This window comes from Littorina saxatilis, linkage group LG8, assembly GCF_037325665.1.
Source record: "Littorina saxatilis isolate snail1 linkage group LG8, US_GU_Lsax_2.0, whole genome shotgun sequence".
In the NCBI taxonomy this organism is placed as follows: Eukaryota; Metazoa; Mollusca; class Gastropoda; order Littorinimorpha; family Littorinidae; genus Littorina; species Littorina saxatilis.
This window is the reverse complement of record NC_090252.1, coordinates 7,176,030-7,203,954: the sequence shown is the minus strand read 5'-3', so window position 1 is coordinate 7,203,954 and position 27,925 is coordinate 7,176,030. Positions and strand designations below refer to the sequence as shown.

The following is a 27,925-nucleotide window of genomic DNA, read 5'->3' as shown; positions in this document are numbered from 1 at the left end:
TCCTAACTGACACAATGAAGACAAGCAAGATGAATCAAGGGTACATTGAAAGCCATCTATGGAATCCATCCATTACGAGCAAACTGGGCAGGTATGATTCTGAGGGAAAACAATACACACAGCTGGTTGTCTCTAATAGCAAGCTCCGGTTGACAATCCATATTTACAAACACCAAGTGATGAGACAAGCACAGGGAAACCTAATGCAGTGATGTTCCTAGGACTGGAGGGCAACAGGACAAAATGTCCTGAATCAAAAAACTAATAGGACATCATGTCCTGACTACAAAAAAAACAATAGGACATTCAGATCAAGCGAACCAATCATGGCACCTAACCTTTTTAGATGACTCAGAATATATATGAATAAAGGCAAATAAAAAGTGAACAGTTCCAAATTTATTTTATTATTTTAAATGCAAGTGTTCAGTAGGGTTACTTTCACACACACAGACTCATGCTTCAGAATGTCATAAGTGATCTTTCACACACACACACACACACACACACACACACACACACACACTATGCTTCAGAATTAATGTCATACGTGATCATTTTCAGTGAGCTTGAACAGCTTTCTATCCTTCTTTAACTTCCATGGCGGGGTAAAAACGGTATGCAACTTGACTGTCCGTGTCGTCCTTTTTTTAACAAAGCCACTAAAAAGTGTCTGCCCTTTTCCCACGCAAACCTTTTTCTTCGGCGGCATCTTTGCAGAAATGTGGCGGCGGAAGTGTGTCGCTGTCAAAAGTAGCGAGAGTTGTGGCTCTTGTAATATTGTTCGGTCGAGAGTTGCGTCCCTTGTGTTATTGTTCGACCGAGAGTGAAAATTGAAGTTCAAGTAGGCCCCGATTCGAACTCGTTTTAACGGGGTTTGATACTTCAGTTTGTACAGATTCTTCTTGCAGTGACCGCTCTAGACGTAATACTATCGGACAATGACCGCTGACTTCGCGATCGGATCGGACATTTGACGGGACAGAGGTGTTTGCAATCGGTCATTTTACAACCTAAATCGGTCTATGACCGATGACCGACGCCTCGGAACATCACTGCTAATGCCACAATATGCACTCACTCTCACACCGTCCATCACTTTCTGATAAGCACTTTGGCCACGACGAAACTGAGAACTGAAATTTGTATCACACACCGCAACAGGATAAAGGGAGGTTACCCACTTCTTTTCAGGTTACTTAGTTACAACCAAGAATGCACCAACTATCGAAAACACCTCCATCTCAAAGTCACTCTGCTTCTAGTTCTACAAAAAAACAATCCCACAAAAAGCAGGTTTGGCTCAAGCAACAAGAAATAAGCAAGCAATTTAGCAAGCAAAACAAGCACATTTAGTTGGCTGATCTGCAGGTTTTTTACCTCCATTCCAGTTTTCACGGAGTAGCATACAGTAAGAAAGAGACACATCCTGAGAGGGGTGAAGCTAGCAAGATCGGTCACCTCCCCATTTCAGCCTTTCAGGTGTCAGCATGCAATAGAGGACTTTAAGACTAGAACTCTAGAGCAGACAATGCTTTAGACTATGCTAGTCTTGCAAATCTTCGGCACTTCACAGCTAGATGTGGAACAGATACAAGGGTGAACAGAGAGTCCAAAGGAAGCCAACTGAGGTGGTACGCCTCTCTGCCCAGTTGAGGATTCCACAGCTTCAGAGAGACTCAGCCCAGCTGTAAAAAGTTGAAGTCGCATGTTGCAGCTTCCTGTTTCCTCACTTCAGAACTGCACAGCTTTCTGTCAGGGTAAACACAGAGTGTGGGTCCACACAGCAGTGTATGTACTTCTCCTCAACTGTGAGCTCTACTGGTTCAGGTACGATTGTTACTTGCTCAAGATTGACGAAGCTGGGAGGATGTGAGTCACCCACCGATGTAGCAAAGATGGTGTTAAGATATTTTCCAAACCGGTACTTTCTTGCAAATCTGAATCCTGACCCTCATAGAAAGCGGCCAGTTGTGCTACCACTCAAGCAAAGTCCCGAACACCATGGTTATGTTTCTCAGGATCAAACACAAAAGAAAAGCCAGTGTGCATGACCAGTTGCCGATTTCATTTCCCGTATTTTGCAAATTGTTACTGGTAAAATTCAGGATATTTCTTGTTAATGCAATTCCCGTTTAAGCTACAGATCCAAGTGAACAGCAGAGGCAAAGCAGACAGGAGTGAGTGCATGGCATCAGATTGAAGCAAGGTGTTGGAGATTCCTCATCCTGGCAGTCTGCAGCTGGACACGGGGTGGCGCCTGAGGGAAGATGACAGTCTAGCAGATGATGGAGTGGGCTAGCAAGGGGTACCAGTCTCTGTCTCCACCCAGGCCACAATCTTGTCCTCCCAGCCTGGTATCAGTGCTTCATCTTTGGTCAGCTGTAAACCACAAAGCACACATTGGAGTAACGGACATGGAGAAAACCAGTAACCATCTCTATCCTTACCATCTGCTTCCACTCCCCCACCCCCTCAACTTCTATCCGTTAAATATCAAGAATCCCCCCACACAACACACACACACACACACAAACTTTATAGAGGACGTTAGCCAAACTAACAAACCAACATCTATAAAAGCCACTGAGGTACGCAACCAACACATAGAACACTAACACCAAAGCATTGTTCTCTTTGCCTGCGCGCGTATAGTATGTTGGTTATGTTTGGTTATAGTATGTTTGCTTATGTTTGGTCGTTATCTTTGCCTGTGCGTGTATTGTATGTTTGGTCGTTTTCTTTGCCTGTGCATGTATCGTTTGTTGGTTATGTTTGGTCGGTTTCTTTGCCTGTGCGTGTATAGTATGCTTGGTCGATGTATGTATTGTAAAGCGCTAAGAGTAGACAATTTTCTAGAATAGCGCTATAAAAGTGCAATGAGTGGCAAGACAATGAAGGTTGTAACACCAGTTCTCTTTTGTCTGCCTATTAATCACTTTTAAACTCTAGGGTAGCAACAAACTTTACAATACCATAAACACTGAACCTATGAGTACACAAACAAGACTCGCAAACAGTGCAGCTAAGATCATTTGAAATCGGTGTATGCTGCCTGAATGGCGGAGTAAAAATGGTCATACACGTAAAACTCCACCCGTGCAAAAACCATGAGTTAACGTGGGAGTTTCAGCACATGAACGAAGGAGAAAAAGTGCAGCTAAGAGAAATACTGACAACCAATGCACGCCCAAATAATTGACCCAAAGACTGTGTGTTGCAGTACCTCCTCTTTGACTGTGCCGTACTCAGGGTCGAGGGCCTTGAAGTAGTATCTGTAGTGCTCACTGTCCTCAAACAGGTTCTTGAAGTCCTTCAGCCTGATCTCACCCAGTCTGACCAACAAACATCACACATGTAACCAAGTCTTAACCCCCAAATCCCATCAAATCCAACAAAATACAGAAAATGAAGACTGACGCGGCCATACAAGTGTGAAAGCCATTATTCCGCACGAAACACATCTACTGCAGAGCTTGATGACAGCATACCGTCAAACAAAGCCTAACAAGTAATCAGTATGTTGTAGAAGAAAAAAACCCTCAAAAGATCAGTTGATGAGCCAGACCAACTTATACTTTTTATCTGGAATGTTCAAATTTCAATAATGTAAATATGGAACATCACTAAAATAGTGTGTGTGTGTGTGTGTGTGTGTGTGTGTGTGTGTGTGTGTGTGTGTGTGTGTGTGTGTGTGGATGTGTGTGTGTGTGTGTGTGGCAATGTGTGTGTGTGTGTGTGTGTGTGGATGTGTGTGTGTGATGTGTGTGTGTGTGCATGTGTGTGTGTGGATGTGTGTGTGTGTAGTGTGTGTGTATGCGTGTGTGGATGTGTGTGTGTGTGTGTGTGTGTGTGTGTGTGTGTGGATGTGTGTGTGTGTGCATGTGTGTGTCAAGTGTGTTTGTGTATGTCTGTGTGTGTGTTCTCATGTGTCTCTGAGTGTTCTCATGTCTGTTTATCACACTGTGTGAGTCTGTGTTTGTGTCTGTGCGTGTATACACATGCATAAACACCCAACATGTAAGTGTTCAATAAACACACACAGGTGTGTACATGCACTAACATCTGTCGACACAGTAAGACAGGCAGAAGACCACTCACTTTCCGGGCATGACACAGGTGTTGGGCTGAATGGAGTGGTCAGTGAAAAAGATGACGGAGGTGGACGGTCCATCGCCGGCCTGGCCCCCAGCACTGGGTCTGGTCACTGCACACACCCCACCAAGACCTGGTCACCACACACACCACACCAAGACCCGGTCACCACACACACCACACCAAGACCCGGTCACCACACACACCACACCAAGACCTGGTCACCACACACACCACACCAAGACCTGGTCACCACACACACCACACCAAGACCTGGTCACCACACACACCACACCAAGACCTGGTCACCACACACACCACACCAAGACCTGGTCACCACACACACCACACCAAGACCTGGTCACCAGTGTGGTCAGACACAGCCAACACGTTTCAACAACAACAACAAAACTAAAACAAAATTAACTCAAAAAGTAAACACAACGGCAATAGCCTGATTTATTTATTTATTTATTTTGTTGTCGCTGTTGCTGTGCAGGCAAGGAATGTTACTGTTTTGTGTTCTTACCTCTTCTTCTTCTGCGTTCGTGGGCTGAAACTCCCAAGTACACTCGTGTTTTTTGCACGAGTGGAATTTTACGTGTATGACCGTTTTTTACCCCGCCATTTAGGCAGCCATACGCCGTTTTCGGAGGAAGCATGCTGGGTATTTTCGTGTTTCTATAACCCACCCAACTCTGACATGGATTACAGGATCTTTTTCGTGCGCACTTGGTCTTGTGCTTGCGTGTACACACGGGGGTGTTCGGACACCGAGGAGAGTCTGCACACAAAGTTGACTCTGAGAAATAAATCTCTCGCCGAACGTGGGGACGAACTCACGCTGACAGCGGCCAACTGGATACAAATCCACCGGGCTACCGACTGAGCTACATCCCCGCCCACTTGTGTTGTTACGAGTTATGTTGTATGTTGTCTGTTGTTGCCATACACCACACCTCAATTTCTCTTTTGAGATAAACAAAAAAATAAGTTTTCCATGTCTATGTGTGAGGTTGACAGTTTCAGTGAGTGAATCTTAATTTGTTGCTCTTCTTTCAGTTTGTGTTGTTTCTTCCATGGGGTTAATTCGGGACAGCCCCAGCAAAACAAAACGGAAGACGAAGCAAACCAAGCACAGATTACAAAGCCCCTTCCTTTCCTCCAAAACAGAACTCCGCCGAGTTTAAGTCAAATAAAAACAACTTCCTTTACACACAGCTTTCCTCTTTTAAAAAAAGGATTGGAAATACATTGGCTTGCAGATACATTCACAGAATGGTTAGTACACACACACACGAACACACAAGACACGCACACATACACACACACAAGCACGCACACACACACACGCACGCACGCACGCACACACACACACACACACACACACACACACACACACACACACACACACACACTGACCCTTTCTCTCTTTCTCTCACACACACACACAAACACCAACACAACACACCACAATTTTGACAAAGTCCATTCAAGGAGGAAACATCAAGAACCAGGCATGACCAATGTCTATTGAGTGTAACTCCCACCTTTTCTGACATGCTGCAGGGCACTAGGTCTCAGCTTGGGGACAGGGGTCTTGTTGTCCGCTGGCTTTCTGCCGTCCACTGAGGATTCCTGAACGCACAACAAAATAAAGAAAACATGTCAACAGAGAAAAGAATAAGCTAACAACAGAAAACAGCAGAAGATCAAGTTCGGAAATTAAGCGAGCCTCCACAGATATAAGATGCTAGAGCGATGACAACAATTGTCATCTCAAGCCTAAAGGTACTAAAATACCGCAAAAACTCCAAACCAAAACCAAAATACAGCAAACACTTCACAACTAAAATATCGCAAACGCTTTAAATGAGACAATTCCTTGTACCTGATCAGGGCTACTAGAATTTTAGCAAGATCCAAAACACAAGCCACACAGAGCTGAAAACAAGAACACCTATGCAGATGATTTAATTTTGAGGATGCCTCTTTTCACCTTGTCCTGATCGTAATCTCTCCAACACACAAACACACACAATACTCATTCAGCAGGGATCATCGTGACCCATCCAGATGCCCTAAAATGCCTTTGAGGCAGAGAGAGATTCTGCAGCGGGGAAATGCAGCTTCTCTTTAGTTTGTTTAGCAGCACCTCTCCCCCCCCCCCCAAAAAAAACCCAAAAAAAAAAACAACAACCACCAACAAAACACACCCGCAAATAACTCACATTGAACAGAGAAAATTGTGACTCATCCAGATGTTGTGGTGGACTGTAAGCATGAAAGTTGAGTACACTGAAACCCCCCTATCAAGACCGCCAATTTAAGCCTCCCTCCCTTTTAAGACCCTGTTTTCTCAGATTCTGTTCATAACCTGTGTAAATTTACCTCCATTTTAAGACTCCCTCCTTTTTAAGACCCGATTTTCTCAGATTTTTTTTAGTTCATAAAAGGCGAGTTCCACTGTAACAGGAAGATGAAGCTTTTTTCACATTTGTTTAGCAGCACACAGAATCTCCCCCCCCCCCCCCCCCCCCCCCCATTCACTCACATTGAGCAGAGAGCATCGTGACCCATCCAGATGTCCTGGGTGCCTGGAAGCCCGGAGGTTCTGCAGCAGGCCGATGATGCTCATCTCCAACTTGTCTAGGGGCGGTGGGTGAGTGGCCGGCACCGACAGCATGCTCTGCATGTCATTCAGCGAGTCTTGCAGGAACGACACTTCTGCCGCCATCTGCTGGGACTTCCATGCCTGTGGGAAAAGTGAACAGGTTAACTTCTTTTATGTTTCCCCTTGGGTTCGTTAATATAAGCTTTATGCTTGAGTTTGGATCCCCTATGTCTCACATTGAATGACATGATACAGTAGTACTCCCCCTTAACGACCCCCCTGTTTACGACCACCCCCTTTTTACGACTGATTTTTCTACCACGGATGCGTTCTACTACATAATGAACCCCCAGTGAACGACTCACCCCAAAACGCGACTTACGACCGAGCTTTTGGGGATGAATTACGACTTTCGCGCATTTTCAGTCGAGCAGACGAAAACACAACAGGGCGGCTCTCGTGCAACTACCGCGAGAAAAAAACAAAACCGAAATCTCGCGCACGCGAGATCCTAATATATCCGGTTTTCCTCTGTACGCTATCTTGTCACGACGACTTGTTGACAAATGAAGATTCGCGAAAGAAAGAGAAAAGCGCCGACTCTTGAGTAGAGAGCTAATAAAGTAATCGCTAATCGAGCGAAATGGCAATTCGCGGCGAATGGCGAGAAGGACAGTGAAGCGAAAGTACGCACAGAGTGGTGCCTGTACGAAAACCTCAACGATCGTGTATGGGACAAGTTTAGCGATGCAAGGCGAAGAAACATTCATGTGAGCGAAAAGATAATTCGGGAGAAAAGTTGTTATGCTTTCTATCGAGTTAGGACATTCGGATTTTACTGGTTGCGCCACAATGTCAAATGTGCTTCGCTCAGGGGGAGCAAGCATTACGCCATGAGTAAATTTTCTTTGAAATTTGAGTTAAAGTTGTTCTGCTGTAATGTGTTTGGGTGTGTGTGTGTGTGTTGATATGACAGTAAACTGCAACTGTGTGTTTGTGTGTAAACATGACAGTACATAACAGTACGTACACTGCAACCAAATTCAGGACCGCCCGGGCCAAAAACTCAAACCCCCATTTTAAGACCCCCCCCCCCCTTTTTACGACCTAATTTTCAAGGTTTTTCCAAAGTCGTAAATAGGGGGTTTTACTGTAGTCGATACTAAAATTGAATAAAGTTTTGTTTAAACCAAAGTGAAAAGGAAAATATCTGCGTTGATGTTGCTGAAGGTGTTTCTATCTATAAGTGTGTTTAGCATCACCAAGGATGATTTTACAAAGGCTCCTCAGAATACTGTAGCACTGTACTGTGTCCGTCATCCAACTTTTCAGCTATTCGGTTGAAATGTGTACAATAGATGTTTATTCGCATAATCTACATGAGACGCTTATTCACATAAATTATGTTCAGCCCCATGTAAAGGTCAAGGTCCCACCGAGTGAATCTCAAACAGTTGATCTTCTTCAGTATGTGACAACACTTCCATGGGAATAATTCTGGACAGAGCCCTATGTTGACTTTATGTCCACGATGAAGCATGCAGTAGCTACAGACCAACAAAACTTGCAGCAGTACCTGTGGGGTGTTACCGTTGGGAGCCCCGGCTGGCTTCATCCTCTCTCCCAGCTCTGAGATACGCTTCGACGCTGGTGGCTTCTGGAAGACAAACAGAACATCATATTATTTCACCAGCTCTGAGATACGCTTCGACGCTGGTGGCTTCTGTAAGACAAACAGAACATCATATTATTTCACCCGCTCTGAGATACGCTTCGACGCTGGTGGCTTCTGTAAGACAAACAGAACATCATATTATTTCACCAGCTCTGAGATACGCTTCGACGCTGGTGGCTTCTGTAAGACAAACAGAACATCATATTATTTCACCAGCTCTGAGATACGCTTTGACGCTGGTGGCTTCTGTAAGACAAACAGAACATCATATTATTTCACCAGCTCTGAGATACGCTTCGAAGCTGGTGGCTTCTGTAAGACAAACAGAACATCATATTATTTCACCAGCTCTGAGATACGCTTCGACGCTGGTGGCTTCTGTAAGACAAACAGAACATCATATTATTTCACCAGCTCTGAGATACGCTTCGACGCTGGTGGCTTCTGTAAGACAAACAGAACATCATATTATTTCACCAGCTCTGAGATACGCTTCGACGCTGGTGGCTTCTGTAAGACAAACAGAACATCATATTATTTCACCAGCTCTGAGATACGCTTCGACGCTGGTGGCTTCTGTAAGACAAACAGAACATCATATTATTTCACCAGCTCTGAGATACGCTTCGACGCTGGTGGCTTCTGTAAGACAAACAGAACATCATATTATTTCACCAGCTCTGAGATACGCTTCGACGCTGGTGGCTTCTGTAAGACAAACAGAACATCATATTATTTCACCAGCTCTGAGATACGCTTCGACGCTGGTGGCTTCTGTAAGACAATAGAACATCATATTATTTCACCAGCTCTGAGATACGCTTCGACGCTGGTGGCTTCTGTAAGACAAACAACATCATATTATTTCACCAGCTCTGAGATACGCTTCGACACAGGTGGCTTCTGTAAGACAAACAGAACATCATATTATTTCACCAGCTCTGAGATACGCTTCGACGCTGGTGGCTTCTGTAAGACAAACAGAACATCATATTATTTCACCAGCTCTGAGATACGCTTCGACGCTGGTGGCTTCTGTAAGACAAACAGAACATCATATTATTTCACCAGCTCTGAGATACGCTTCGACGCTGGTGGCTTCTGTTACCAAAACACAATATCAACTTATTTAACCAACAAGTTATCCCTTCCCACAGGTTACCTGGTATCATTTCATTCTTTTCAACCTGTGTTCACAATCTAGAGGTAAACATTGGAGAGATTAAATGTGTGCAACGGATCTTGTACATATTAAGGAATAACAAATATGAATGAGTCTCCACATTAACAGCAAACTTCTATGAATCTCTTCCTGGCACAAACAGGTGCTGAATCTTCCCCAGCGCTGCACTAATCGCCAAGCAATTTCTTCTTCATCTTTTGTGTTCATGGGCTGAAACTTCCACGTTCACTCATGTTTTTTGCACAAGTGGGTTTTTACATGTATGACCGTTTTTACCACGCCAATCAGGCAGCCATACGCCGCTATCGGAGGATGCAGGCTTGGTATTTTCTTTAACCCACCGCACCCTGACATGGATTACAGGATATTTTCCGTGCGCACTTGATCTTGTGCTTGCGTGTACACACGAAGGGGGATAAGTCAGTAGCAGGTCTGCACATGCATTGACCTGGGAGATCGGAAAAATCTCCACCCTTAACCCCAAGGCGCGGCCGGGATTTGAACCCACAACCTTCTGCTTGGGAGGCCAGCATCTTATCCACTAGGCTACTGCACCCGTCTGCCAAGCAATTTAATCATAAGTCCTGTCATTATCAGATTCAACTTTTTAGCAATCACTTGTACCTTCCTGACTGCGGTGTTTACCTGGTTGTGTGGGGCAGACTGGGGTTGAGACAGGTGAGAGTCTCCTGATGACCGCGACAGTCGCTTCACCTCTTGCTGCAGCTTGTCAATCATCTGGTCACGCCTCGTCAATTCTCGCTGCAAAAACAAGCACCATACAATAAATACTTTCTCAATGTTGCACCACTCTTGTTTATTTCATTTCATTTACTGCTGGGAAATACGGGTCGCTTCCTCCCAGTGGAAAGCTAGCAGCAAGAAGAGTCGCGCTACCAAGGTGTGCGCGTGTTAAGTTGTAATCAGCCACCTGCACTTATGGCAGAATGACCGAGGTCTTTTACGTGCCACTGTGGTGATACGGGGGTGGGACATGGATACCGCTCTGAGTCTGCACATCATGCAAGGTGACCTGTGTCCGTCCCCGCCGGGATTCGAACCTGTGATCACAAGCCAAGTGTTCTACCCACTGAGCTACCCGGCCCCCCCTATGAGGTGTTGCTGGTTGATAGGGAAGCCAGCTATGGTAAACCATGACCCTCGTGCAACGTGTTCATCTCTTCATCACAATCCCCCCCCCCCCCCCCCCCCCCCCCAAAGAACCCCCTTTTAAGACCTCAAAAACGGCGGGGATGTAGCTCAGTCGGGCGGGGATGTAGCTCAGTCGGGCGGGGATGTAGCTCAGTCGGGCGGGGATGTAGCTCAGTCAGGGCGGAGATGTAGCTCAGTCAGGGCGGGGATGTAGCTCAGTCAGGCGGAGATGTAGCTCAGTCGGGCGGGGATGTAGCTCAGTCGGGCGGGGATGTAGCTCAGTCGGGCGGGGATGTAGCTCAGTCAGGGCGGAGATGTAGCTCAGTCAGGGCGGGGATGTAGCTCAGTCAGGGCGGGGATGTAGCTCAGTCGGGCGGGGATGTAGCTCAGTTGGGCGGGGATGTAGCTCAGTCAAGGCGGGGATGTAGCTCAGTCGGGCGGGGATGTAGCTCAGTCGGACGGGGATGTAGCTCAGTCAGGGCGGGGATGTAGCTCAGTCGGGCGGGGATGGGATGTAGCTCAGTCGGGCGGGGATGTAGCTCAGTCGGGTGGGGATGTAGCTCAGTCAGGGCGGGGATGTTGCTTAGTCAGGGCGGGGATGTAGCTCAGTCGGTAGCGCGCTGGATTTCTATCCAGCTGGCCGCTGTCAGCGTGAGTTCGCCCCCACGTTCGGCGAGAGATTTATTTCTCAGTCAACTTTGTGTGCAGACTCTCCTCGGTGTCCGAACACCCCCGTGTGTACACGCAAGCACAAGACCAAGTGCGCACGAAAAAGATCCTGTAATCCATGTCAGGGTTCGGTGGGTTATAGAAACACGAAAATACCCAGCATGCTTCCTCCGAAAACGGCGTATGGCTGCCTAAATGGCAGGGTAAAAAACGGTCATACACGTAAAATTCCACTCGTGCAAAAAAAAAAAAAAAACACACGAGTGTACGTGTGAGTTTTAGCCCACGAAAGAAGAAGAAGAAGGAAAAGAAGACCTCAAAAATTAAAAAACTGAGATCTTCAAAGGGACTGAGTATTAAAACTAAAGGTTCATTTACACACAAAATCAACAGTAATTTTGAAAAAAAAAGTCTGTGAAGGGGAGAGAAAGTCTTGACACAAGTTGTCTTGACACAAGTTGTCTTGACACAAGTTGTCTTGACACAAGTTGTCTTCAAACAAGTTGTCTAAACCGAACTTTATACACTTAGTCAATCTGTGGAAAGTACAGAATGTAACTGAATGTAATGCATGTTTGTAAATTGTTTCACCAAGACTAGTTAAACCATAAGTTGGCCGAAACCCCCGAGAAAGCTCTGACACATTGTCTTGGCACCTTACTTGCTTACAACTCTTATTGTTCAAAATTTCACTCAATTTGATTGAAAAATAAGAGTGTCACAGTGTGGTCTGAACTTTTGTACAAAGCCGGATATGACGTCATCATAGACATTGATCAAATAACGGGAAAAACATCAGGGATTATCAATTATCATACACACACTCAGATCATGCATTAAAACTTGATCGCACCACTACATAAGACACACAGAAGAAAAGCTGCAAGGGATAATCACAAAAAGAGCAAAAAGCTCAGAACTGCACATACTATAGTATAAGAGGCAAAATAAACTTGAGGTAGGGAAACAAACTTCACAAAACAAAAAACAAAAAAACCAACAAGATGGAAGCACTTAACTATTCTCAAGGCAAGTTAAACTAATAGCTGTGTGGCCGTTTCACTGGGAGCACAGGCTATTCACAATCTGAGCTGACTGTAAATAAATGTGCAGGTTTTATCCCAAAACTGACACCCTTGATAAAGAACTACACAGAAGGTGACACGACTATATAAAAGCACTTCCTACACAATGAAAATCTTGAAAAACTAAACTAAGTCAGTGAGTGCCTTGAGAAAAGTGATGGCAGTACTGCATTAAGCAGTGATCATGCTAGGTATTTCGCAAAGTGATATCAACACAAAGGCCAGAAAAAACACATTGAACAAACACATGCCACTTGGTTACGGCAACCAGTCAGAGTAAATTGGAATGAAAAATACACATGCAGCTTCATTTGCAAGTCAAAACATGTAAAATGCAACCAAAACCGGTGGGAATGACCAGGTGACAATTTCTTTTCTGGTATTTTCACATAAACCGGTTACCAGAAATGTCCAGTTAAAGCAATTTCACATAAACCGGTCACCAGAAATTTTCAGTTAACACAAATACTGATTCAGGGAAGAGTCAAATAAAAACTATAGATTAGAAAAGCTTGGTACCCATCAAAAACAGTTAGCAGAGACTACTGTATTGTGACTCTACTCAAGAAAAAAAATCTAGTACTGCCAGGTAAAAATACAGTTGCAAGCCAGACGTGAAAGATTGTGTCAACAGTGACTTTGACACAGATGGTCCGAGCCACACAAACTCACTCTGAGGTTGGTGATCGTCTGGTCCCTATTCCCTACCGCCTGTCCAAGTTCACTCTGGAAAATAATATTATGATACATAAAAAGAAAAGAAAACATAAAAAAGAATAACATAAAGAGGTTGAGAAAAAAAAGAGAAAAAAAAAAGATAAAAGGCTTTGAAATAAAACAATGAACACAACTAAACTTAAAAAGAAAGGGAACAAGGATAAAAGAAAACTACATTTTACTCATGCCAGTCAATATCACCTGCATTCGCAACATGCCAGGGGGTCCCAACCATGCAGGTAAAATCATGCCAGACTGAAGAATAGCTGAGCAATTTTTTTCTGAAAACTGGGCAGGATCCATTGGCCATCTAGGCATCCCCAGGGAGCATGGGGTGGGGTGTGTGTGTTGGGGGGTCTCTTCCCAAATGAAAACAAAACTTAGCAACTTTAAAGGCAGTTAAAGGCAATTAGATGGATTCTCTTGGCGGCTAGAACACACACAGAATGCGATGTGACTCTTCAATGCATTATGACCAACAAAATCTTCTTCTTCTTGTCGATCACTCAGATGGAAACGCCGGTTCTCCGCGCAAATATTGCCGTGCGCTGTAGGTCGTCCAGACTGCCATAGACAGACCTGATTACCCCCATAAGTGTTTTGGAGTAATGCTCAGCCCCAAAAATAGTCATCCTGGCACAAAAATAGTAATCATCCAGCATTCGTCGCCAATTACAACGCACATGACAACTGTGTCTGCGGCGAAACGCAATCATGCACATATGTGACCCTCCACCACGAAATGAGTCGCATGTCACCTCGCGCGGTTCTGCGCTAGGCTTAATATAAGTCCGGGGAGTGTCTGGTAAACAGTGTGAGGGTCACCTTAGTCACAGGCTTATAACTCAAACAGTTGTTGCTCTTTTTTAAAACGGTTTTCACCACTGGATAGAGCATAAAAATCTCTTTAGGAAAATGTACAAATATGAAAATCATGCAAAGGTGACATGCGACTCATCCCGTGGTGGAGGGTCACATATATCCATCATTCACAAACAAAACACATCAGTCAGTTTTTGTAGTCATCATAATTTCAAAGAAGATCACATCAAAAGCACATGCATCACTGATTCTTTTTCTTTTGCTCGTAGTAGGCCTTTTTCAGTGTGTCAAGCGCTTCTCTACTGTACTTGCGCTTGCCGAATGAGTGAGGGCGAGACTTCACCACTAGAATAAGGCTCTCCAGCGTCTCATCACACAGACATGATCTCTGATCATTTTTTTTATTTATGAAAATCGTAGTCTTGACACGGATAGCGGAATGGCGTATTTTTTGCAGAAAATCGTAATAAATTACGCCAAAATCGTAAGGGTAAACAGGTCTGCATAGAGCTTCCCTTGCACCGTGACCAACAAAATGAAGTTGGTGAAGAAGTTGACTTGGAAAGATTACTTATTAAGTATTTTCTTCGAGGTACAATTTTTCTCAAGCCTCAATCTTTTTTTCTCCCGGAAGAAAATTGCTTTTCTTCAATAAATGCAGTTCCCAGGAGAGTTCTTCAGCCTGCAATCCAATGCTCAAGAAGACAGCACACACACAAAAGAGATAATAAAGAAGTTACGCTGAGAGCTGTACTCGGTGTAAGGAAAGGTTCAACACCACCCTACACTAAGATTAACACTATTTTACCTTTAGAGCATCCACTTGGTGCGTAAGTTCTTTGCGTAATGAAACCTGGGAAAAACAACAAAAACATGAACAATTCTAAAAGGCTGCAGACTTGGCGTATTGAAGTTTTAAGTTTATAACAAACAAAGCAAATGACTGAAAGAACCATGTTTAGCAAAAAGTCAAACAGATTCAGATATGACTTCCACTGCTTATTTATTTATTTGTTTGCTCTCTCTCACTCACTCTCACTCAGTCACACACACACACACACACACACACACACACACACACACCACACACACACACACACACACACACAACACACACACACCACACACACACACACACACACACCACACACACACCACACACACCACACACACACACACCACACACACACCACACACACACCACACACACACACACACACACACACACCCACACACACCACACACACTCACACACACACTCACACACACACACACACACACACACACACACACACACACACACACACACACACACACACACACTGCATGCTTTCTTTTCCATAAGCAAAGTGCAATACGCAATAATCAAAACAAGCTTCGCAGACTGATAAAAGAACTGGAACGCACATTCCCAGACGGACAGACAGAAAAACAGCACAGACACAGTCTCACATAAATAAGAACATACATGCACAGACACAAAAACTACTACTTACGTTTTCAGCAGTAACAGTTTGCAGTTCAATCTCCAGGTTAAGTTTATCAGACTTGAGTTGTGACAGCAGTACATCTTGTTCTGACAGTCTTTGCAGCAGACCACCCTGTCAAACACACACCATGTATACTGTAAATGATGCCAGTATATTCAATGCAAATAACTGTCTAACAATAACATTAACAACTAGTTTCAGCTGCAAAATTATCAGTCTAACATTTTTCACGAGAGCAATATATATCCCATAACATGACAACAACCTACTGAAAACTTTCTTCAAAATGTGCTAAATCATTGTTGTATCAGTTAACAATTTTTTTATTTATATTTTTACTTTGAATTCATGATGTCACAACTTTAGTTTTTCGTTCTTCTTCTTCTTCTTCTTCTGCGTTCATGGGCTGAAACTCCCACGTACACTCATGTTTTTGCACGAGTGGATTTTTACGTGTATGGCTGTTTTTACCCTGCCATTTAGGCAGCCATACGCCGCTTTCGGAGGAAGGATGCTGGGTATTTTCGTGTTTCTATAACCCACCGAACTCTGACATGGATTACAGGATCTTTTCCGTGCGCACTTGGTCTTGTGTTTGCGTGTACACACAAAAGGGGTTAAGTCACTAGCAGGTCTGCACATAAGTTGACCTGGGAGATTGGAAAAATCTCCACTTTTAACCCACCAGGCGGCAGCGACCAGGATTCGAACTCACGACCTCCCGATTAGGAGGCCGACGTCTTACCACCACGCCACTGCGCCCGTCTAGTTTTTCGTTCAACTACAAAAGGAATACAATTTTAAAATCAAAGTATTATGACTTCTTTGTTAACTGATCTTGTTGAGTAATAGCTTCCATGTTGCATTTGTTTAAAACGCAGATGAAAAAGAAGACACTACAGTGGAACACCCAAATTTAAGACTTCCTCCATTTAAAGATCTTGCTTTTTCCGATTTTCTGTTCGTAAATTTGACTCCATTTTTACATTTAGTCAAGTTTTGACTAAATGTTTTAACATAGACGGGGAATCGAGACGAGGGTCGTGGTGTGTGTGTGTGTGTCTGTGTGTGTGTGTAGAGCGATTCAGACTAAACTACTGGACCGATCTTTATGAAATTTGACATGAGAGTTCCTGGGAATGATATCCCCGGACGTTTTTTTCTTTTTGGTATTGCATTTCAGCTTGGTGGCTTTAAAAACTAATGAATGAGTTTGGTCATTAAAAATCGGAAACTTGTAATTAAAATTATTTTTTATTAAACGATCCAAAAACAATTTCATCTTATTCTTCGTCATTTTCTGATTCCAAAAACATATACATATGTTATATTTGGATTAAAAACAATCTCTGAAAATTAAAAATATAAAAATTATGATCAAAATTAAATTTCCGAAATCGATTCAAAAACTATTTCATCTTATTCCTTGTCAGTTCCTGATTCCAAAAACATATAGATATGATATGTTTGGATTAAAAACACGCTCAGAAAGTTAAAACGAAGAGAGGTACAGTAAAGCGTGCTATGAAGCACAGCGCAACCGCTGCCGCGCCAAACAGGCTCGTCACTTTCACTGCCTTTTGCACTAGCGGCGGACTACGTTCAGTTTCATTCTGTGAGTTCCACAGCTTGACTAAATGTAGTAATTTCACCTTACGCGATTTGTTTTAGACTGGATTTTCTCAGATTTGTAAAGGTCTTTAACCTTTAGCACTCCAGATTCCAGCCAGCATTACTTCCCCTGTAGCCACATTATTTTGCTCACCTAGCGTAAGAATAACACCCACTAACTTTCAACACTTACAACTTCTTTGAAAATGCACTAATAAGCATGACACTTTGTGGTTGTGATGGGGTTATATTTAACATTAAAATATTTGTGTTTGCATGCATCATTTATTTTCTCAACAATTCTTCTTCTTCTTCTTCTTCTTCGTTCATGGGCTTAGACTCCCACGTTCACTCATGTGTTTAGCATGAGTGAATTTGTACGTGTATGACCGTTTTTACCCCGCCATTCAGGCAGCATACGCCGATTTCGGGGGAGTCTCAACAATAAATACAAATACAAAATGAAAAGGGGTTGTGTTGGCTAGTCCGTGGAATTTTGTGAAACTAACCAGTCTATGTCTGGTGAAACTCCTTTGATCAGGTAATCATATTGACCATCCAACTTCCTAATCTTGGTATCTAAATAAGTAGATTTGTGGGCCAGTGCATGTCATAGGACGATTTTTGTGATAGTTCGGTTAGCAACAACAAGCAGAGAAAAGCTTTGATCTCCACTAGATCCACAGGTCGCCATTTCCGAACACGCAAACTTTTTACGTCTTGTCACTGGCTTGCTTTGCGCTGAATTTGAGTCAGTTTCTACGCAGTGTTTCTTCGACAAGCAAGTCGGGCATTTGCTATGCAAAAAAACGCAGAAGAAAGTATCCAACATCAGTCAGATTATCGGTAATGTTTGCTGGTCCTGTCGTTTCACTAAACTGGCCCAGCCACCGTTTGCATCCATCTGCACTTTCGTAATTTCGTTTCGAAACCGTCACTGTCACTTGACGAACTGTCATTTTTGTCACCGCGATACACAGTTCATTGCGAAGATCTTCCTCAGTAATTCGTTACAATTCCACATACGATTTGTTGTCAAGAAACAACTCAAAAGAAAGTTTCAAACTCATCATCCTCTATCTTGCTTGTCGAAGCGCTAAAGTACTTTATCGATGCAAAAACAAAAGCAGAAAACTTCGACGAAAGTGTCTCAAATTCAGCGCAGACGACACGACGAGATAACGGAAGGAAGTGACCCTCGCTTTGGCTCAAGTGCCGTTAGAAATACCGTTTTTTCTCGTATGCAAATACGAACGAGAAGTTGGTCATACGAACAAGCCTAGTGCTGGCGATGCAAGTCACCGCTGGCTGGCAAAGGGGGGGGGGGGAAATGGCTGGGCGATGAAATTCGCTGCTGGCGTGCTAAAGGTTAAAGGAAAGTTTCACTGTACCTTGGTGCCCTGTAGCTGCAGACACTCGTTCTTCATGCGTGTCAGCTCCTCTCTCAGCTCCTGGTTGATCAGGTTGCTGTGCTGGAGCTGACTCCTCAGCAGCACCGTGCCTTCAGGCGTCGACGGCTCGAACGACAGGTCTACCGCGCTGTCTGGGCTGTTAGCCAATATCTGCACAAACATTGAATTATGACAAGAAAAACATAAAAGATATGACAGAGAACTGCGCTGTTCGCAGCACAGCTTGTATTTTTTTTACAAGGCAAGATTAGCTAATAGCTGTTGAGTATAATCACTGGTGAGTCACCGTTAAGTATGTATAATGAAAAGGCAGTTTCAGAATAATAAAATGCAGAGGTCGCACTCAATGAAAATTTGTGCGTAAGTATCACATTTTTTTAGCTGCTATACAAATGTGCCATATTGTTGTGCGAAATAGGTCTTATTTTGGATCGACCTAAGCAAATCACTCAAAGTCAACATAACCGCTGTAGCTATGAAGTCATAGATATGAAGACTGCTTCTTGCAGATAAGGACTGTGCCTTGAAAGGAGTGACATAAAGCACTCTAACTTTACTTGAGATCAATTAAAAAAAAAATTATTTTTATTTTAGTTGAGGCTGGAAAATGGGGATGGGATAGAGTGGCCCAAGGTTGGGTTGTTGGTTTTCAACTTCCTTTCAACCTAATCGGCTATGCAGAATGAGCTTGAATACTCAATCAGGAATGGCAAGCTCTTTCAAGGTTTTCGGTAGAACAGGCTTCATAACACTGCACACAACCATGACGTACCAGATCCTGAAGCTGCATGAGTTGTTTCTTCATGTCCTTGACGGCCAGCACCTGAGAGTCGTCCAGCACCATCCCACTGTCCACAGAGTCATTGCCATCTTTCCCCACTGCAACCAAGAACGGTCAATGTGATCAGATCTCCACCAACAACCATCCCAACTACTTAGGCCAACAAAAAAAAAAGGTCTGTTTACGGTAACATAGGCCAAAAAAATAGGGTCGGTAGGTCGGGATTTTTTTTCTTTTTTTTTCCCAAAAAACCCATATTTTTACGTTATTTTGCAAAAAAAGACTTTTTTTTTTTTCCCAAAATGCCAAAAAAATAGTCTAGGGTCTCGCGAAAAAAAATAGGGTCTGTCGGGTTACCGTAAACAACTATTTTTTTTTTTTTTGGCCTTATGCATTTAGAGTGCTTACTTCCCTTTGTTTATCACAGGGTCCCCACTGGTTTTTAGAAACAAAATTCCATGACTTTTCCATGAGCCTCAATAACATTTTCCCTGACAAGATCCACAGGTCGCCATTTCCGAACACGCAAACTTTTTACGTCTTGTCACTGCCAGTTTTGACACTGGCTTGCTTTGCACTGAATTTGAGTCAGTTTCTACGCAGTGTCTCTTCGACAAGCAAGTCAAGCATTTGCTACGCAGTCAGATTATCGGTAATGTTTGCTGGTCCTGTCATTTCACTAAACTGGACCAGCCACTGTTTGTATCCATCTGCACTTTCGTAAATTCCGTTTCGTAACCGTCACTGTCACTTGACGAACTGTCATTTTTTTCACCGCGATACACAGTTCATTGCGAAGATCTTCCTCGGTAATTCGTTCCAATTCCGCATACTTTTTGTTGTCAAGAAACAACTCGAAAGAAAGTTTCAAACTCATCATCCTCCATCTTGCTTGTCGAAGCGCTAAAGTACTTTATCGATGCAAAAACAAAAGCAATAAACTTTGACGAAACCGACTCAAATGCAGCGCAGACGACACGACGAGATAACGGAAGGAAATGAGCCTCGCTTTGGCTCAAGTGCCGTTAAAAATACCGTTATTCTCGTATGCAAATACGAACGAGAAGTTGGTCATACGAACAAGCCTTGTGCTGGCGACGCAAAGGGGGAGGAATGGCTGGGCGACAAAAATTGCCGCTGGCGTGCTAAAGGTTAATTTTTTTTTCTTTCTTATTTTTGTTAAATTCCATGACTTTCCATGGCTTGAATTGAAATTCCATGACTTTCCAGGCCTGGAAAATTAAAAATCAAATTCCATGACTTTCCAGGTTTTCCATGACCTGTACGAACCCTGTTATCAGAATACTTATACTCTATAATGCACAATTTAGAGTGAGTTCAACAACAAAAGGTCAACGCTACAAATTGCATCCAACTTAGACGATACACAAACAAGTATAACGTCACATATCCCATAAAAACCCTGCACAAACCTGTCTCCAAGGTGGCTGACTTTCTCCGCTCAATCCCAGCAACACCCGGGCTGTCGTCCTGGAATTGTAAACTGGCACGACAACTGGAGGCGGGGCTACTGCCGGCACTGCACCCCTCCAGCTCTCGGCGCTCGTGGAGACCGCTCTGTGACACGCGCCAGTCTGCACGCAGGTAACTCTGGTCGGAGTCGCTGCAGGGCTCTGAACTGCTCTCATGGTACCTGGGAGGGGTAAAGTTGCATCAGGTGTTGAGAGTCAAAAGTCACATACGCCTGTGTAAATGAAAAACAAACAAGTAATAAAAATCTAAAAATAATGTTAAAAAAGGAACCGACCTGCCAACCCTAACTTTGTTGGCCTTGTCCTTGCAAACAAATACTTTATGTTGTAGCGCTTAATCATAATGGTTTGGTGAGCTACAAAATCCAGTAATACTATCAATGAGCATTTCAGCAGGATAGTGTATAAGCTGCACTTGCCTTGAAATGGCTATACATAGAGGATAAAGTTTCTATAACTTGGGAATTGCCATACACTGCTGTCTCATTTGTCTACAGTCCATTTGATCTTGCAATTTGAAGGCTCTTCAATATACCAACCTGGTGAAACTTACAGCGAGTAAATCTCAAACCTCCAGACAGTCACCTCAGCAGAACTGTGGTTGGACTGTGCCATCATGCAAATGACTGTGGTTGTTGTAAAGCAGAGCGTGCACACTCACCTGCTGTCATTGCGGGACCTTGGGTATCTCTTCCCAGCCTTCTTGGCATTGCGTCTTGCCTCCGTCAGGGCTGCTGAGGCTCCCTGCATCAACAATACAACCATCAGTCTATCACAAGTGACACCAACATCTGCATATAGATGCATTCAGGGCCAGCGTTCCTTAATGAACATGAAAACAAACCATCACTTGTGGAACATTGTCTACACGCGTCTAACGTCAAAACCAACAGACTCATAACACAGATCAACTTGACTGCATCAAGGGACAGCACCTTTTCATTAAAGCAACAAAGACAGCACAATGGGTCTGTTACAGTACAGCTTCCAAGAACCACGACAAAAATACTGAGTTCACTTACTTGAAATGATAAATTTAGTAATCTCTCCCTCAAGGAATAATCCCAAAAAGTAAATCCAAAAACAAAGAGGCTGCCAACGTATGAATGTAACGTATTTGTGTCAATAACAAACGTTCCAACAACTTACCTTTCTTGGTTTTTATTCACAAAAAGTAAAGAAAGTTCCAAAGAGACTCCGTCATCTCCCTGTCCTAAGTAGTTTAGCTGGGAAAACCAATGAAATCATCCCTGATGCCAGGCATAGAACTGACCTGTGCAATGTCCATGACACTCTGGTTCGTAGTCTTGTTGTTGGCACGGGTAATGGAGGCGTTGGCAGAATGGCGAACACTCATAGGCTTATAGTGAGCAGCCAGCGCCAGTATCAGCCGCATCACAGCTTTCAGATTTCCTTCCACAATGTCTGCAAAGGGCAAAGTTCAAATTTAATTTCATTTGCTCCTCAGTACTGTGGTTATCACTAGCCCTGTTGTATCCTGCCTGTAAAAGTAACAGAAAAGTGTGGCCACAGCTGCTACAGAGAGAAACATGATATATAGAAGCAGTAAAAACAACAACAAAGTCAATGTTCTGCGCAGCAAATTTCAATAGATTCTAAAAGCATTACAGACTGACAAAGAATTTAGTCTCTGCCAACTGTATACAACAGAAGCCATAAAAGAACAAACTGTCAGATCAACTCCCAGAGACATTCTCTCACATTAAACTAGAAATGAAAGATGCCAGAGCGGCTCATCTTTTTGTATGCTTTGACGTAACTAAGCTCAATCAAGCTTTCAGAAAGCTTTTATTTACTCATGAAAAAAGACCAGGTTCAGTCAAACCTGCCCTAGTGACCACCTCTCCATAGTGACCACCTCTCCATAGTGACCACCTCTCCAAAGTGACCACCTCTCCATAGTGACAACCTCTCCATAGTGACCACCTCTCCATAGTGGCACCTCCATAGTGACCACCTCTCCAAAGTGACCACCTCTCCATAGTGACCACCTCTCCATAGTGATCACCTCTCCAAAGTGACCACCTCTCCATAATGACCACCTCTCCATAGTGACCACCTCTCCATAGTGATCACCTCTCCATAGTGACCACCTCTCCAAAGTGACCACCTCTCCATAGTGACCACCTCCCATAGTGACCACCTCTCCATAGTGGCACATCTCCATAATGGCACCTCCATAGTGACCACCTCTCCATAGTGATCACCTTTCCAAAGTGACCACCTCTCCATAGTGACCACCTCTCCATAGTGATCACCTCTCCATAATGACCACCTCTCCATAGTGACCACCTCTCCATAGTGTCCACCTCTCCATAGTGTCCACCTCTCCATAGTGACCACCTCTCCATAGTGACCACCTCTCCATAGTGTCCACCTCTCCATAGTGTCCACCTCTCCATAGTGACCACCTCTCCATAGTGACCACCTCTCCATAGTGACCACCTCTCCATAGTGTCCACCTCTCCATAGTGACCACCTCTCCATAGTGACCACCTCTCCATAGTGACCACTTATCTATAATGACCACCCAAAGGATTCTCAAAAATGCGTTCATATGATTACCTTTCCATAGCGACCAACTCTCCATAACATTAACAACCCCTTTTGGTTGGTCCCTCGGGTGGTGGTTATAGACGAGTTCAACTGTACAGTGTATGTTGGTTTTTTTTAAAAAAGAGAGAAAACCTGCTAACCTCTAGAGCTGATGCGATGCATCCTGATGCGGTTCCGCATCATGAACTGCAGGACCAGGTCAATGTTGGATCGCATCTCTTCGAACGTTGCAGGCACATTGTGGATACCCTCTATCTTCTGCTTGGCTGCAACACAACATACAAAATCCTGTTTCATTCAACAGAAGAGTTTAGCATTATTCAACTTACTGTTAATATTGTAGTCACTGGAAGTGGAATGAACAGAATAACAAGTCCCGTAAGGCGAAATTACTACATTTAGTCAAGCTGTGGAACTCACAGAATGAAACTGAACGCACTGCAAAACGGAGTGAAACTGACGAGCCTGTTCAGCGCGGTAGTGGTTTCACTGTGCTGCATAGCACGCTTTTCTGTACCTCTCTTCGTTTGAACTTTCTGAGCGTGTTTTTAATCCAAACATATCATATTTATATGTTTTTGGAAACAGGAACCGACAAGGAATAAGATGAAATTGTTTTTAAATCGATTTCAGAAATTTTATTTTGATGATAATTTTTATATTTTTAATTTTCAGACCTTGTTTTTAATCCGAATATAACATATTTATATGTTTTTGGAATCAGAAAATGAGGAAGAATAAGATGAACGTAAATTTGGATCGTTTTATAAAAAAATAATTTTAATTACAATTTTCAGATTTTTAATGACCAAAGTAATTAATTAATTTTTAAGCCACCAAGCTGAAATGCAATACCGAAGTCCGGCCTTCGTCAAAGATTGCTTGGCCAAAATTTCAATCAATTTGATTGAAAAATGAGGGTGTGACAGTGCCGCCTCAACTTTTACAAAAAGCCGGATATGACGTCATCAAAGACATTTATCGAAAAAATGAAAAAAAAGTCCGGGGATATCATACCCAGGAACTCTCATGTCAAATTTCATAAAGATCGGTCCAGTAGTTTACTCTCAATCGCTCTTCACACACACACACGCACATACACCACGACCCTCGTCTCGATTCCCCCTCTATGTTAAAACATTTAGTCAAAACTTGACTAAATGTAAAAACAAGATAGAAAACGAGATGGCATCCACATTATTTTGGTTAGGTTAACATAAATTTCAACAAAAGGTAGGTGGGTAGTTATACCTTCACTCAGTAACTGTAGGTAAGAGTAAAGACAATTGTAGGTCTTACTGATTCAGTTACTCTTCATCACAACAATACAGTTTACACTACTAATAAAATTGCTCCCTTGGCTCAAAATCCGGAGCAAATCCAGCAAAGAAAGAATACAAGAAAGGCAAGTTTATGAAACATTTCATTATAGATAAAACAGAACATTCAACAGAAGTAGAACCTCCATTTTACAGTAGACGAAAAACATTCCCAAAAAATAAAATCTAATGAAATAATGATCTCCTGAAGAAAGAGGTGAAGTGACTCACAGACTATTTCTATGACGTCAGCAAAGACGACACCGTCCCTCATGTCGTTGCGCAGATCCTCAATGAGGTGGGTGCCAGGCTTCTTCTTCAGCTGGGAGTTGATCCACGCCATGTAGGCACTCAGCTGCTGCTGCAACAACCAGTCACAACAAACATTAAGAACTATGCACTAACTTTAACGATTAACTCTGCGCTGACCACTGTGTTTCCAAATTTAATTATGCAGTCACAGACATTGACACAGCTACCCTGATACACACACAGATGCAGACAAAGAGCGGGCGGGGACATAGCTCAGCTGGTAGCGCGCTGGCTTTGTAGCCAGTTCTCGAGAGTCGAATTTGTGCAGACTCTCTTCTGTGTCAGAGCACCCCCGTGTGCACACTTGTGCACGGAAAATATCCCAAGTTCACAGCGAAAGTCTCAGAGCTTGGAAAACATGCATGCATCATCTCTCGTCTCTGATTATCATGATTGTACTTCTATACTTTGACCAGACAAACCAAATGCTGGTTTGTTGAAGAAGACAGCCACAGCTGGCTTGTTCGAGTCAAAGTATCACACCATATCTTCAGCGAATTACCAATACTTGTCCCAATATAGGCTAACTGGTCTAAGAGGACATTAAACCCTAAGTCAGTCAGACAAAGAGCTCATACTATGCAACCTGTGCTTAGACTAAGACTCAGTAAGAGGGCAGCCTTGTGACCAAAAAGTGACGTTTTACGAATGGAGGCATTTCAGTTAAATCAATTCACATCTCCAGATTGCCCACTTCTTCTTCTGCATTCATGGTCTGGAACTCCCACATACACTTGTGTTTTTTTGCATTAGTGAGTTTTTACGTGTATTGACTGTTTTTACCCCGCCATTAGGGCAACCATACACCGCTTTCGGGGGATGCATGCTGGGTATTTTCATGTTTCTGCAACCAACGAACTAATACTATGACATAGATTACAGGATCTTTTCTGTGCGCATTTGGTCTTGTGCTTGCGTGCACACATGAAGGGGGGTAAGGCACTAGCAGCTTAACTGACCACTTAACTAAATATAAAAAATATAATACAAGCATACATAGCAGATTGATAATCAACAACAACTTAGTTAAAAGTTAAAAATATTCAATTCAGTTTGGAAATGAATATTGTTAAATGATTCTCTTCCTTGTACATGTAGTTGAATACTTATAGATACATTTTGTTTGATCTGAGCGTGCATGTGTGTGTACATCAGTGCTCAGCCAGACTGTGTGGAGTGTGCATTGATCATTAATAATAATATGCTGTAATAATGTATACTTCCTGAATTATAAGTACATTATTCAATAGCATATTATTTTTTATATTGTATAGTGCACATAAACTCTTGTACAACAAAGATTCTTTTTCCTGGATCGGTGGATCTAGCATGATTGACTGGGACAAAAAACACGAAAAATAATCTAAGATTAAGTTCATGTACTGTCTAGTATCCACAGTAGTAGTAGTACATGTGGAATACAAATTACAATGTATTTATAACTCCTTAACTAACATACAAATTACAGTTAAAACTTAAACTAAGTTGTAAGTTACCTCAGAGGACAACAAAGGGAAACTGTCACCCAAGAATGCTACATAACTGGCGACAGCAGGCAAAAAAGAAAGAAGCAGGGGAAAAAAATGCAACAATCTGTATCGATCTGCTGGCTTACTTGCGGCTCAATCCATGTCCGAGATTCATCAGATTCCATTGGTGATGTCATTGGTGAAATAGAACCCGTACTTGACGTCATGCTGGCCATTTTCGACGTTTGTAATGACTGTACTTTGCAAAGGCAAGAAATAAATAAAACGGATGTACAGAATTTAAATTCTGAAATCACATTCACAAGCTGAGCAGTTGTTCAACTTGTTGTCCTACTTTCAGTGTAGATAGAGTGAAAACAGATTTCTTCAAGTTCAACTACGCACAAATGACAGTCAACAGACAATGACATCCGTGACGGATCAGTAGACCACAGCTAATCGGATAAATCCACTCAAGTCACGGTCGGAAGATCAACGGATGCAACCACCATTCCAACCAACTGTTGAGATCGTGTCAACTTGAACTTCATCGCAGTGTCAGTGATTTCCGTTCATGCTGTCTCTTGATTGTTCTCACGTCATACTCCTCTCTGCTCGGCTGACAACTTTCGCTGATAAACGAACTACATTGATCCAATTTGCCAGTGACGCAATCCTGTACAACAAACTCGATGCAAAAAAATTATTCCATGTAGGATCTCATCTGGGACGATTATGATGAACAAGTTGTGAGGACGCTGGAACGCAAAGTCGAGATGAATGCTCTCCCCGTTTGTCATAAATTAAGCAAGATGGCCGCAATAGCCTCTAAACCAAAATCTTCTGTCAGTAAACGCTGCTCGATGCTCTCCCTTCGCAGTCTTGCATACTAGTATCGCCGAAACTGCGGCAAACCACGCTAAATACTAGGCCCTACTTGGCACAGCCGGTGAATGATAAGCTATTAAGGGGACGAGAATACGACAATCACTGCTCAGAGAAGCTGAAGCAAATAAATTACTACTTGACAGCTACGTTCACACCTCTGTCTACGTCTGCACACACCTGCCAAAATTGTGTTTAAGTTGCCAACAGGCATCGTGTTATTTCGCCATGTCACAGCCAAACTACAAAGCCTCGGGCAGGAGGTGGGGGTATAATGCCTGGCGCCGCGGCTCCATCACATTGTGGGCCTTACGGGCTCGGCCGGTTGACTGGGATATGCGTGGGGGGGCCGGGGAAGGGGGGTAGCTCGGTTATTATAAATTAATTAAAACTCGCTTTGAGATAAACGAAAATGATTACTTTTTCTGCAGAGTGATGTTTGTCAAAGGGATTTTTTCTTAAACAGGCTCTGCCAGACTAAACAGTATCATTGAAACAACACACACACTGACACACACACACACACTCAGGCTGACCACACACACACACACACACACACACACA

General features: G+C 43.2%; 1 protein-coding gene across 2 annotated transcripts; it reads right to left on the bottom strand.

Moving 5' to 3' along the window:
- Positions 1 to 72: 72 nt before the first annotated feature.
- Positions 73 to 27,261, bottom strand: LOC138972641 (dixin-like). Of its 2 annotated transcripts, XM_070345286.1 has the most exons (18): positions 26,623 to 27,261; positions 24,927 to 25,056; positions 23,517 to 23,642; positions 22,073 to 22,224; positions 21,461 to 21,543; positions 20,740 to 20,960; positions 19,298 to 19,404; positions 18,505 to 18,675; positions 15,509 to 15,613; positions 14,821 to 14,865; positions 13,146 to 13,199; positions 10,213 to 10,329; positions 8,286 to 8,366; positions 6,650 to 6,850; positions 5,646 to 5,733; positions 4,102 to 4,207; positions 3,227 to 3,335; positions 73 to 2,382 (listed from the first exon to the last, which is right to left on the bottom strand). In XM_070345286.1, the coding sequence occupies exons 1-18, from the start codon at positions 26,710 to 26,712 to the stop codon at positions 2,299 to 2,301; spliced, it is 2,070 nt and encodes a 689-aa protein (XP_070201387.1). In that variant the 5' UTR covers positions 26,713 to 27,261; the 3' UTR covers positions 73 to 2,298. The 2 variants fall into 2 exon arrangements, with proteins under 2 accessions (XP_070201387.1, XP_070201388.1); XM_070345287.1 differs by lacking the exon at positions 13,146 to 13,199.
- Positions 27,262 to 27,925: the final 664 nt, after the last annotated feature.